The sequence below is a fragment of the Mya arenaria genome, chromosome 11 (genome assembly GCF_026914265.1).
Source record: "Mya arenaria isolate MELC-2E11 chromosome 11, ASM2691426v1".
NCBI lineage: Eukaryota > Metazoa > Mollusca > Bivalvia > Myida > Myidae > Mya > Mya arenaria.
In genome coordinates, this window is record NC_069132.1 from 57,056,017 (window position 1) to 57,069,719 (window position 13,703).

The following is a 13,703-nucleotide window of genomic DNA, read 5'->3' on the forward strand; positions in this document are numbered from 1 at the left end:
TGGGACGTATAAGAGACATTGTCCCGCCAGGAGACTGGCGCACCATAGGATGGGACGTATAAGAGACATTGTCCCGCCAGGAGACTGGCGCACCATAGGATGGGACGTATAAGAGACATTGTCCCGCCAGGAGACTGGCGCACCATAGGATGGGACGTTTAAGAGACATTGTCCCGCCAGGAGACTGGCGCACCATAGGATGGGACGTATAAGAGACATTGTCCCGCCAGGAGACTGGCGCACCATAGGATGTGACGTATAAGAGACATTGTCCCACCAGGAGACGGATAAAAAAACACACTTGTAATTGCAATGACGGACAAAAAAAACTCATATGACATTCAGCTTTTTGCCATTTTCGAAGGTTATTACCATGCATATATTACACGGCCAATCATCGCACAAAGAATATGTATACATGTACTTGTGTCGCCGGTGTTGTCAAACCAACATTTTGGCAGTGTTTTCAGGGGCGGTTCCAAAGGTGGCGTTTTTGAGGGGTAATTTATGGCATGCAATTCCTTCATTAAGTTCCGATAGCAGTAGGCTTCAACGAGGGATTTGGGAATTGTGTTAATGTCAGTATAATATGGTGCATTCCTGTTTAATTTACGCATATTCCTTCCACCATATTTTGAAATGAAAAGTTTTCTTGGAAAACTTTAAAGCTGCACTCTCACAAATTGACAGTTTGGGACTTTTTTATTTTCTCAGAATCAGTTCATTTTGGCACAAGTTCCTTCAATTCAGTCATATAAGATAACTCACAATAGAACAAATCTAAATTGTTCGGTAAACAGCCGAAAATTTCATTTTTCTTAAAAAGTTAGTTACGCATTTAGCCTTAAACACATCAATTTTTCAAACGTAAATATGTTAGCTGCGATCTGCACTTTTGTCAGCAGTATCATAACAATGGTTTCCAGACGTTTACGCAAAAATTCCGACACAATTGTTTTTAAGTTGTCAACAATCATTCTGTGAGAGAGCAGCTTTAAGGGAGCATCCCCCGCTAGATACGTTGGGGTTTTCCCTACTTATATGATGTATTATTATGCACAGAGAAAAACAACGTTGAAATAAGCCAGATTGCATATCAGCCATTACTTAAAATGTGTTTAATTCCTTTGTCACCTTTTTGTCATGTTTCAAGAAATATATACATATTTTAGTTATTAAAAAGTGAACAATGAATCGTTAAATGTGATTCATAGACGAATATAACAGTAATTTATCGTTCGGTACATATTATGAACATGCTGCTGCACTTCTGGGCTGTAATTGCGCGCAATTCGGCATGTTCTCATGCTCGTCTGAACGACTTCTACATCTGTCGCAATAAATAACCATTCTGTGGAATAATTATGAAGGTATTTGAGAACAATTTGTAATATATGCATTATGCATGCATCTATCATTTTCTTGTGTTCTGCTGTACTTATTTAAACAGTTGGTCAGTTAAGAAAGAACGATCAGAGGGATGTTGAAAATGTAAAAACAAATGACCTTTCATTCATACAAACTTTCCATCTAGAAAATGACGACGTTGGCGCCAACCGATATGATTTCAGCACTTTCCATTGTGTCCCACTCGCAAGTCCGTCTGTCCGTCCGTCTGTTCGTCCGTCCGTCCGTCTTCTAATTGACTTAAATGTCGACTCACATCCGGTGCCATTGACGTTAGCAATGCGCTTTTGGGACAAAATCACACGGACTTCCCTAGTGGCACGTTGACACGAGGCCCGTCAGCCAGTACACAATCACATTTCCTGTTTACATATATTTTATAAATGCTTCCAAATGCTCGCGTGACATCGCATGCAAAATGCAGCAGCCGACAATGATGCATCAGTATAGCATGCCCCGCCTTTTTTTCTTTACAGCAGATGATAATTTATTCCGCATGTCACTGCGCGTTTCTTTTCTGAACAGCGTGGGAACCTATGGCTCCCATGTTATTTCTTGATAAACAAATGCTTATTATGATTCCATAGTGAAGAAATATGACCCCCATTCTTTAATGGTTTGTAAACTATTCCGAATTGATACACAGCTTGAGTTCATAGAAACAGTACATGGGAATATTTCGGAGCATGTTTTCCTGGGGTGCTTCTGGCCGTAAATTATAATGGCCAGGCGAGCATGCAACGGTATGTGTGTTATTTTAAGGCCCAGAACATTCTAGAACATGGAATGTGAGAATATTAATAAGTTTTGGTGCGAAAGTTCAAAGGAAGAGAAATGAATTATTCACTTCGTAAAAAGCCCAATTAGAGAAAGCATTAGCTGTGGTCACTTTTCAGTCCTATAAATTTCAGTGTTTGTATAATTGGCTACAAGTGTGCGGAATTTGATTGTTTATTCCCCAATTCACTGCCCGGTGGGGTCCGCAGTGTTTCCATTCCCTTCCTTGTGCTCGTGTTACGTTACTGTGCGGTCCCGTTGTGAGCACGTGCTATGGCGTACATTCCGACCCCTGTCTTCATATTACGTAGGGATTAATTTAGGAGCCGGTTCCCATGTATGGAACCACCCACGATTTTTGGAATCCCCCGACATATAAGTATGGCATATTATATTAATTTCGGTAATAAATCGGACGCAATCGCGCAATCTCAAATCAAAGACATTCATAAATGCGCAGTATCACGTTTTATGCGATCAACCCTTTAATCAACGCGTATTTTATTATCAAATCAACCTTTTCAGTCAGATAGGGTAGATACCCTTGATGGGTTTTCCGGTTTTCAAGGCCGCGGCATCTGTAAAAGGGGCTTGGTATAAGATAACGGGGTTTGACATTAATAGTCGGTCTAGGGGTCGGTGTGACCCCGTAATTCTCCCGGGCAAAATGGCCTACCGGCCATTACATTCCGTGTCGGAACGAATTAAAACTGACCTACCGGAAAAAAGTAACTGCTTTCAATGTAGAGGACGCTGAGTGAGATGATAGAATGTTTTGTTGACCCTTGTCAAATTTAACAATTTTAATGTGATATATTTATGCGTCTGTTGAGGTCAAATGTATGCTTTTCATGTTAATTTCTGGCTTAAATTAGTTCCACAGCACGATAGCCAGCGATAAACATCGCTTCCATTAGATTTCAGAGATGATGTGTCCATCTCAAAACATATCGCATCTCGACATGGGGGCATTTTTATTTTGAAATAGATCGTAAAAAAATATCTAGCGCTTTTCGGTGACAGCTTTAAAATGTGCGTGTCAAGCAGTACTTGGCAAAGGTCATGGTCGTCCAAGGGTGTTCTTAATCGTCTTAAAATGTTGTCATTGTATCTTATTTAAAACTGGGAAATAAGATATCTTGTTCATTTTCTGTAAACAGAACATATATTTTATTCAGACTTGTACTATGCACATCGTCTACATATTATATACATACATTTTTTCATATATCATGTCAACGTGTATATACTATATGTAATGGTAAATATATATTTATATATGCTGTTATAATAAGTCATACGGAAGTTTCACATAAAACAACATAATTATTATAACAAAAAATGGTGGATGAACTAAACATTTATCTTTCAACATTTAATAAATTATTTCTAATAACAAAACCTCCTTTAATATAAAATGCTACTTTAATTAATTCGTTTCTATCAATTGATTTCATTAATTGTAGAAATTTCTACATACACGGTTGCATGATGTTACAACTTTTTACATATTTATGCTAACATCAGAATAACATGGACTTATACAAATAAAATGAAATTCATCTTCAATATCAATAGTATTGCAAGTTAAACAATATTAGTTAATTCAGAACTAGCCAAATTAATGGACGCCGAGTCTGGTTTCGTCACTTATTGAAAAATAATAGACACGAATACTTATATCCAATTGGTGTAACAGCGGATGTCCACTGATAATTATACACGTGGCTGACATGAATATTCGTATATTTGTATTTAACGTTTTATTTACATGTCAGGAATATTTAACGTGAATTATGCCATTCTGACACAACTTCAATAAATTATATATGCGTGTGTGTTCTTCTTATGACACGCGTCAGAAGTGCTTTACTTTCTTGGTTACCATGGCGATATCCTGACACGTTCTCTATTGGTTATTAATTTGGTGCAGAGACAATCGTTAATTTCTAAGGCAGTTTTATTACGGATTGATTGAAATCTTTTAATCATTTTATAGTCCATATTTACGATTGGTAAGCATGGCACCAGACGACATTCCGGGCACGTGGGGCGTGTGAACTTGTCTGCAATATGGCGCTGGTGACCACAAATTCTCATAAAATTGTAGATTTTTAAAAGCAAAATGATTAAGAAACCCCTTAAACATGTTAATGTATGTAACTGAGTAAGCAGCAATGTGCTTTACAGATGTTCTATTTATCAGACGATTTTCTGTCGGCTGCTCGGGATAAAGGTGGGAGACGCATGAGTAAAAATTTCCCGCCATTTGTTCTGAAAGTCTGCTGCCGGTATAGTAAATAGTTGCGTAAACCAGGAATCTGCAGACCGTGAGAATATACACGCCAGTGGTGAAAAATGATCGTCAGATAGGGCCCCTTCTGCTACTTTTGTTTTTCCCCTGCAAGGGCCAAGAAAAATAATATTGTTTTTACATGTACAATCATGTTTAATGGAACATCATTTTCAAGAGAATGGTCTCCATGGAGCACAATGCAAGAGCTAAAAAAATAATCCTGTTTTTACATCTTTCGTACAATAAGAATGTGTAACACAACATCTTTATTAGTTTCAGGAGAATGGCCGCTATGTAGGGCGATAAAAAAAAGCTGTCTCCAATGTTGGACACAACTGCACAGAATGCTTTTCTATGTAAATCTGTGCTCAATATCTTCATTTGTGTATTTGTTATATACGTCGTAAAATATGTGCAGGTTGAACAATAAACTTTGAACTTTGATCTAATACTAATGCTGTACACTTAAAGTGACACTCTTATTCAAAATCAATACATACACATGTATAACAAACTTAAATTTTGACTGATAAACCTTGACCTCCGACCTTAGCGATGCACTCTCACAGATTTACCGTTTTGACAATATTTTTATGTCTTGGAATGACCCATTTTTTGCAAAAATGTGTGGAAGCCAGTAAGATAAGACTTTCGACAAAAGATCAGATCGCAGTTGATCGTATTTACGTTCGAATATTGATGTTTATTGGCTGAAAGCGTTTCTTATACTTTGAAAAAAAATAATGAAATTTTCGGCAGTTTTCCAAACAATTGATTGCGAGACATTCTTTTTATATAACATCTAAACTGTCAATCTGTTGGGAGTGCAGCTTAAAGCAGTTTCCGAGTGTCCAGCTGATAACTTGTAACATTAACGTCATCCCGCCGTATAGAACGTACGACGTTGCTGAATGTACTACGGGCAAATGTGCTTTTGTTTTAGTGTAAATATGTATCCTCTTTTGTACCACTTGATACTTATAGAATCCCAGGGAAATTTTCAGCGATGAGAGCTGAAATGCTAGCATGGGTCCTTGAACCCAGGAGACGTTTCCAGTAGCCGCTGTATTACCCCACGCTCCGGTTACATCAGGTCTTCGTTACTCATACACCGCGCGTGGGAACTCGCGCTAGCTCGGGAATCCCGCGGGACTCAGCTCGAGCGGATATACAGACGACAATAAACGAGTTCTTATTGTCACTATTCCAGATAAACATTGCGATAAACAACGCTGGCAAATAACTTATGTCACATGTGCAATAACCTGTTGTTCGTTAACCAAGATTTTGTTGTTTTGGCGCGTTTTTCGGTTTCCCAGGTATTATTTTCTAGGCGTGCATTCTACTCACCAGAAATATGACAAAATGGCATGCAATGTTTGACAATGAAAGATTTCCCTTGGAGTCAACGCGGGCATCTCATATATTCATCTACTGACGCAATCATTGGAATGACAGTTAATAATCTAGCATGCATGTGATGCTTAAGAACCTCGTTGTTTTTGCTGTTTTCATGACAATATGAACACTTGATTCCTCTAATACACACACCTGTGCTATAATGACCATAGTTCCGGTACCTCAATCGTGGAAATCAATCAATGTCCAGTTAGCAGCAGTAGATCAAAGGCACCGCTTGTATTACATGAATGGCTGGCTACTGAGTCCGGTATATTGGTCAATCTGGAACCGTCTCTTTGTCTCCGAATGGCCGGTGCCGCATATTCCCCCCGATAACTTCACACGGCGGAAACCGCCCCCTAACAGCGCATAACGGGACGGCTTCTTTTGAAAAATATGAAAACCTCATTAACGGATGGGGCGAGAGCGTTAATTAATTGTTAATGAATGGTTCAGCTCGGTGATATATTATTGAACAGCGTGTAATATATCGAACATCATTTCTTAATTGTTTCGATCTATAGTAACACCAACTTATCAATTTCCAGTATCTCTTTGAAGAACAAAAGTAACGTTATTCATGAAACATCGGCTATTTAGCGGTCTTTAACATGTATTGTACCGGAATTTAACGGTAATGATATTCTGTTAATTAATACAGGATGTTTATGGTTCTGGTCTTATTTCATTACGATATTTCTAGAAAATTTATGAAAAATATGTTTGCATTTTTAAATTGCACCTTAATTTCTAAACGTTGCGAACCCTTTCGATCTTCCCCATCAAAAGGATACCTTCTAAAGCCACATTTTGTTGGGTTTCTAAAATTAATTTTGAGTACAAGCGAAAAAAATGCCCGCTGATTGGGTAATTTCGGCCCTTTGTCCATCAATATTTGTTAAATCTTCGTGGCCTGCGATCTTACCGCCATGTTGATGGCACGTTGTGGGCAAACAGCACGCGCGTCTGATGGGTCCGCTTCACAGTTTACACGTAGTCATTTTAGAGATTTACATTCAATAAACAAAAGTTTTTAATTGAGCAATACAGCTACTGATTGGACATTTAGAACGTAACTACCGATCTGATTGCCTTCAATAACGATAAATAAATATAGATATAAAAAATCAAATTGGAAAAAGGTGACAAGAAAAATGTCGAACTAAACGGAACAAATGAAAATCAACGTTCACAATAATAAATCGAAGTCACGTCAATAAGAATGAAGTAAGACATTGATATCGTAGAAAGAAAAACAAGGAAAAAATATTCCATGGTAGATAGATAATTTTTATTCCTCCAGATGTGAAGAGATTAAAATATATACAGATAATATAGTATTATACACGCATTGGTTATATGATATACATGAACTTCAAAAGAACATTATGATATTATATAGGTGGATATTATTAATATTTAACATTTCGAGAAATCATAACAAAACAAAATGATCCATGCACATAGAATTATATATAAATAGCTAGCTGTAGTTTCATATGAGAAAATTCTTGTAAAATTTCCATGTACACGACTTGTACAAATGCATAGGAAAACTTGCTTGGAACTATTCCCATGAATTCTTACTACACAGGACTACCGCCTACTAGACGCGTTAATGCAATAAAAAGGTCCGAAATATTACCTTCGCAATATTTCAATAAATGTGTGATGCTGTCTAAACAAAATATATTGGTGTTGTAGAAAAAGTGACAAATGCATTTGAAACAATTCACAATGGTTCAAAGACTTAGCCGAGCGCTTGCGATGGCAATATATCGATTATTTGTTAACAACAATTAACAGTATCACCAACACCAGTAAAGATACATCGAAAACCTATAAAAGTGTTGTTTTTACAAAATATTGCCTTTTCACGCATGTTTATTTAATAATTGTCTTGGCTGCATATTTGTTAATGGTATCACGAAATCAAATATGCAGTTGGCCTTTGATGTGTTTCGGCAATTATTTCGGCTGATATAGATGTGAAAGATAACGGCGTTGGGTGGGAAAATTGGCATGTTTCTTGTTACTTCTATAAGAAAGACTATCATCTAATAATTGTTGTATTAATTTATGAAAATGATAGATAACAATATCCATTAAATCATAAATCTTTTAAGTGATTTTTTAAGTTCAATACAAAGTTGCCGACATGGTGACAACATAATACTATAAATTAGAAAATTTATTGATAATAAAAAACATGACTTCTACAATTAAAATTAATCAAATAGTTTAAGAAATGCTCATCTTAAAACAAAAAGTCGTATAAATGAATTTAAAATATTTTAAATAATTTATTACATTACAAAATGTCAACAAGCATGTAATATTTGGCGTGCAATTTGTGTGTCAAAGTTCGAAACATCTGTCCATATATTGAAGTGTCACCTTTCTTGACATCTCAGCTCGTGTCTAAGGTAATTGCGAGTAAATGTCTACTGGAGACAATTTTCAAGCAATAACAACAACTACAACAAAAATAAACATATATCGTCGTTAAAATCAATCTGCAGCGTCTAGCTACATTAAGTTGTTGTTTACATAATTGACCGTTGAAAGAAGTCTTAATGTTTATTCTATTAGGTAAAAATTAAGATAAAATGGCCGTTTTGTTTGTTTCATTAATGCATTGCTTACATGCTATGCGGGAAGCTGATTATGTTTAAACAACAGGGATAAATGTCAAAATCGAAGTACTATGGTGTTTTTATCTACAATTCATGGCAAAAGATTAGTCCTCTATCAACCCAAGATTACGCGGGCGATATCATTTCTTATCGTCTCAGAATCTATAATCCAGCGAGATTATCGCGGTGTGAGACTGGTCAGCAATATGGAAGATATGGCCGTAATTTCCTGCCACTAACCGTTGCATGTGGGCTGACTCCTTATGTGACAGTCGTGACACCCAGGCACTTGACGTCCGTGAAATTATGTTAATATTAAACCGATACTATACATCAAGAAAGACAACTGCCATTTTTCGTAAATGACCAAATATGGACTTTTGTGCGAGTTTGTCCCCCTATAGTAATGATTCATTAAAACTTCAAGCGATTTTCTACACATATTTCTATACACAATATTCATATATCATAAGTAATATGGATCAGATCATACGTAAAAAATAATTAATATTTTAACAATTTTTTAAATTAGCAAATGCTGTAAAATCGCATTGTAATTACTGTTTGTTTGTTTTTCAAACGAAATTCCCTTCTTACTGTCTGTACGTAGAACTCTAATATTAAAATTTCTAAAAAAAAACACAAAAGAAAGTTAAACAACATAGTTTATTCCCTGCTTTCAATTACATATATTTAATCGCATTTATAATTTATATAGTTTGCATATAAAAATCACTTTTATCGAAATTACATATTCATTATTTTAAAGACAACTCTTGCGGTCTTAACCTTTGGCCACGCTGTGTTTATCAATAGGGGTTGTTTCCCTTGGACAATCTGGCAGAAAGCTTTGAATGTAATGACCTTTTCCCATGCCCCCCCGTTCTGATAACAAATTTACATGACAATCCAACTGGTAAATACCATCATTTATGTTAACACTTGTCGCTGTTATTTATTCTGAAAAAGACCACATGGTCCTTGAATAAAAGGAAACTTCATTAGATTTCTGGCTAATTGTTAGCAAATCTATTTCCATTTAAACAATGATTAAATAAAGGCGTGTAAATTCATTTGTATCGTGCATACTTAATAAGTTAGCACTTCCCTGGAAATTTGCTAGACTTGGTTAGACCATGAGACCACAATGACTTCTATCTTCATCTGAATTTGTATAGTATTTGAGTATGATATAAGAGCCATGATTTTTCAACATCAATATAAATGCCCCAGCCACAAAATCATGATCTTATGAAAAGCATTTACATAATAAATCTTCATATAGAAAATTTAAACGATTCAATAATTGTCATCTCTAAATTCACATAGTTTTCATACATACGTCACAGTTAATAGTATGCAAATTTAGATGACATTGTGGTGATCTGTCAAACGCTTATTTTCACTTGCGGGCAATATGTATCAATTTATCAACAAATCATGCATGTATATATGCTAATAACGTTTAATTATGTCAACTACTACAAAGTTGTTTTATTTAGATCTTTTGGAAGTTTTTAGTGTCCCAGCCTAATAGATCTATACAAACAAATGTTAAAGAGACTATCCATATTAAAATGGCTTTATGAGAAATCCCACCATCAATTTTGATAACGTTTTTTTTTAACTGTTTTTCAAAAAATGCTATTTTACTATTAACCGGATGTTCTATTCATTCAGAATCCTTATTTCTCATGAAATTCGGTCAAATGTGAAGCGATTTCGAAATAGCAAGTTGTTTACTGCAAGCGAGGGACCTGTGTGTATTGCAAACGAAAACAGGAGGCAGTTTGACCCCGAAAGCGAGCACGTGGTCGGCTTTATTTTTCTTCACTGCATGTTGGCGGGAAAATCTAGCAAAGCGGGAATGGGTTTAATGTAGTTGATAAAATGCGGTCATATGAAGCTAAGTCATATCGAAACTGTTGTATTTCACAATAGATACAAATCAGAATTACTTTAAACGATAAATAAGTAAAACCCACGTATATTTACATGTTTACAATACACATTAAACCGACGAGTCAGTTTTCCTGTCAATTTAAGTCCTAAATTACAGCTGAAATATGTAATCTTAAGTACTATTGCTTTTAATATCATGAAATCATTTATTACATTTCATAAAAGCAATAATTTCAATAAAAAACATGTCCAAGAACTACTATTAAAGCCAAATATTCTACATGTTTTTCAATCACCGCTCTCATACACACTAACACGGTTTCAGAAGTGAACGGGAGCTGTTAACCAATCAGAACGCAGTATCGCGCATTCGTGTTTGATTGACAGGCGGCGAAGTGCTGTACGCGAGGTAAACAACTTTAAGCGCCGCCCACAACCTCGAGATTTCTATATGAATGTGACATTGGCCGTTGTAGAGCATAGTAGTCTACACAACACAATAGTACGGACGTATATTCAGTGAATACAGTATTCGCTTTTATTTTGATTTGAAATAAGCAACTATGTCAGCATTTGCGACACCACCGTTCATAGAAATTGGAGATTACGTTAGACAAGTAAGTTATATTATTCAGTATTTCATTTTAAATTTAAACAGACTGCAACATAGCGAGCACTCGAACGATAATTGATCGGCTCAGTAGCACGTGGTTTAAGATGTGTTTAAATTGTTGATACTTTGATTACACGTTCGAGTTTAAACTTTTTTCTTAAGAATTTCTAAATCATAAAATAGTCTTATTTATATTTCTAAATCACGGCGAATAAAATATTACTTTTAAAAATTTAAAAGTAACCTTTTGTGTCTTGTGTTTTCAGAACATGCTCCGCCAGCAGCAGCAACAACTGCAGCAACAACAACAGCAGCAGCAGTGTGCTGAGCGCAGGAATACACTTGATGCACAAGTTAACATAAGGAATAGGAATTTCTCAGTTGGGAATTTCACTCCAGTGCCTGGAAATACATCTGTGATAATGGATAACCAGAATGGCTTTAGTGAACACAAGAAGTTGGATAGATCTTACAGTGAACCCTGTGATAGGCTTGTAAACAACAACACTAACTTGAACAATCAACAACAACAGCAACAACAAAAACAAGCAGTAAATTCAAGCAGATACAAGACTGAACTTTGTAGGCCATTTGAGGAGAGTGGACATTGTAAATACGCTGACAAGTGTCAATTTGCTCACGGAATGCACGAACTGAAGCAGTTGAACAGGCATCCTAAGTACAAAACAGAACTGTGCCGCACATTCCACTCAAAGGGTTTCTGCCCATATGGACCTAGGTGTAACTTTGTTCATAATGACGACCTTTCCAACATGAACGAACAGAACAACCGCATGACGTCACAGACTCAGCAGCCAGCTACGCAGCAGTACTTTCAGCACATCTCTCCTCCCAGTCTCAGTCAGTCGCCCCCACCCCCCGTGCAGAGGCCAACGTCAATCAACTTCAACTCGAGTTTCAACGGTTCTCTGGGATCTTCTGCGGAGTCCTCGCCGCCGTCTAGCGTGGGCAGCGAGAGTCCATCTCTCAGCCCAGTCTTCTTTGGAGAAGACCTGTTGAGCACAGGATTTAATATGCCATTGAACAATACGCTCAATTTTGACAATTCTACAAATGGGAATGTGTTCAATTATGTGCCAGAAGTGGCTCAACTCGATCTCGCACCTTTAAACATTCAGACCACTTTGAACAATTTCGATCTGCTTTCACAGCAGTTCAGTGCCTTTCTCAGTTTGGACAATCAGAACTCTAGTGGAAAGAGCCTTGGCTCTGCCTTGGACGAGTGGGTGCCCCGTGGGTTCACCGCAGCCCCACCCTCCCCGCCCGACTCCATCTCCGGCGAGAGTGTTACCAGCTCCAGCAGCGCAGGAACAAACTTTAGCTCGAACAATGTGTCCACTTGTGGCTCACCAATGGACGTTGGAAAGAACTTCCGCTTACCGGTGTTCAACCACATTTCTCAGTAGAGAATGGTGTTATTGGTGATCTGTTATTGAACTGTTGAACTGTATGTTTTAGACCCGTTTTACTTTACAATTTGACCAATTATCATCTGGTAATGAGACATTTGTTAAGGAGTATCGATTTGATTTTATTGATTTTTTTTTAAATTCATTTGTCTTAAAGAACGATTGGAAATCATCCTACTAGATTTATGTTTTACAGTTTTTTTTAGATGTTTTAAGTTTTGGTTAAGAAAATCGAATTTTAACTTCAGATCGAAGTTCTTTTTGACAAACTCTTTAATCAAGAGTCCTGAATGATTGAAGATTGTTGTATTCCACGAAATTAGTATTACAATTCCCAGGGCAATTGCTATATATTTCTATATATTTGTATGTTTTATGAAGTGCCTACATGTTTTCTCGGGTACCGTGTGTGCTAACGATTCACACCTGTTCATTAAATTGCATTTCAGTTACTTGTTATATATTTGAATTTTGCAATTACTTTTCTATTTACTGCTTTCATTAATAATTTAATTACAACAAATCTTATTTATTGTAACTATCATGCATTTAAGTTATTCGTCATTTCAAGCTCATATGTAAGCACATACATAGTTCGTTGACTGTTCAATTTATTCTCATTGATTGTTAAATTATTTAAAATTTTGCAAAAATCCAAAGTTTTGGGATCACATATTATAATTTTCATGTTTGTTCATATTTTTGTTCACTGTGAATACTTTCATCGATCATGTTATTTATATGCAAAAGTATCCAGATATGGATCGTGATCTAATTATTTGAAAAAATGACAAAAATAAAACTTATTTTGAAAGTTTCAATCGTTTTTCGAGTTTTGTTTCAATCGCCACATCCACAGGTATTGTCAGTTTCTTGTAAATTGAAACCTCCGAGTCGTAAATACTTCTTAATTGGAGAAAAAATATCAAATGTGGTTTCAGTTCACAAGAAGCATGATAATGGAGTTTTCATGGCTGAAGCCATTTCTTGACTTGAGACGGGGTTTAAATATTTAAAAGCCCGTATTTCTATTGGTTCAACAAATGCTACCTGGAGAGCTTGTTATCGCTTACTTGGGGTTTAATCGTCGGTCGATATCTCGTGCGGTCAACTAGACCGGACGTCTGTATGATAAACTAACAAGTTGAAAGAGTGGTGCAAATGTATTGTACTACTAAAATTATCAATGTAACATAAAGGTTCGAGTATTTAAAGACTTGTGTACAAGAAACGTGTAACAA

At 36.3% G+C, this 13,703-nt stretch overlaps 1 protein-coding gene across 1 annotated transcript; it reads left to right on the forward strand.

Moving 5' to 3' along the window:
- The first annotated feature begins 10,902 nt into the window (after nucleotides 1–10,902).
- LOC128209777 (mRNA decay activator protein ZFP36L2-A-like) lies at nucleotides 10,903–13,283 on the forward strand. Its single transcript, XM_052913979.1, has 2 exons — nucleotides 10,903–11,036; nucleotides 11,299–13,283. The coding sequence occupies exons 1-2, from the start codon at nucleotides 10,983–10,985 to the stop codon at nucleotides 12,457–12,459; spliced, it is 1,215 nt and encodes a 404-aa protein (XP_052769939.1). The 5' UTR covers nucleotides 10,903–10,982; the 3' UTR covers nucleotides 12,460–13,283.
- Nucleotides 13,284–13,703: the final 420 nt, after the last annotated feature.

Bases quoted from the DNA above. Each gene is read 5' to 3' on its own strand.
- LOC128209777 (XM_052913979.1), top strand. From the start codon at position 10,983: ATGTCAGCATTTGCGACACCACCGTTCATAGAAATTGGAGATTACGTT. The intron at 11,037-11,298 runs GTAAGTTATATT...TTGTGTTTTCAG, and splicing joins TTGGAGATTACGTTAGACAA to AACATGCTCCGCCAGCAGCA.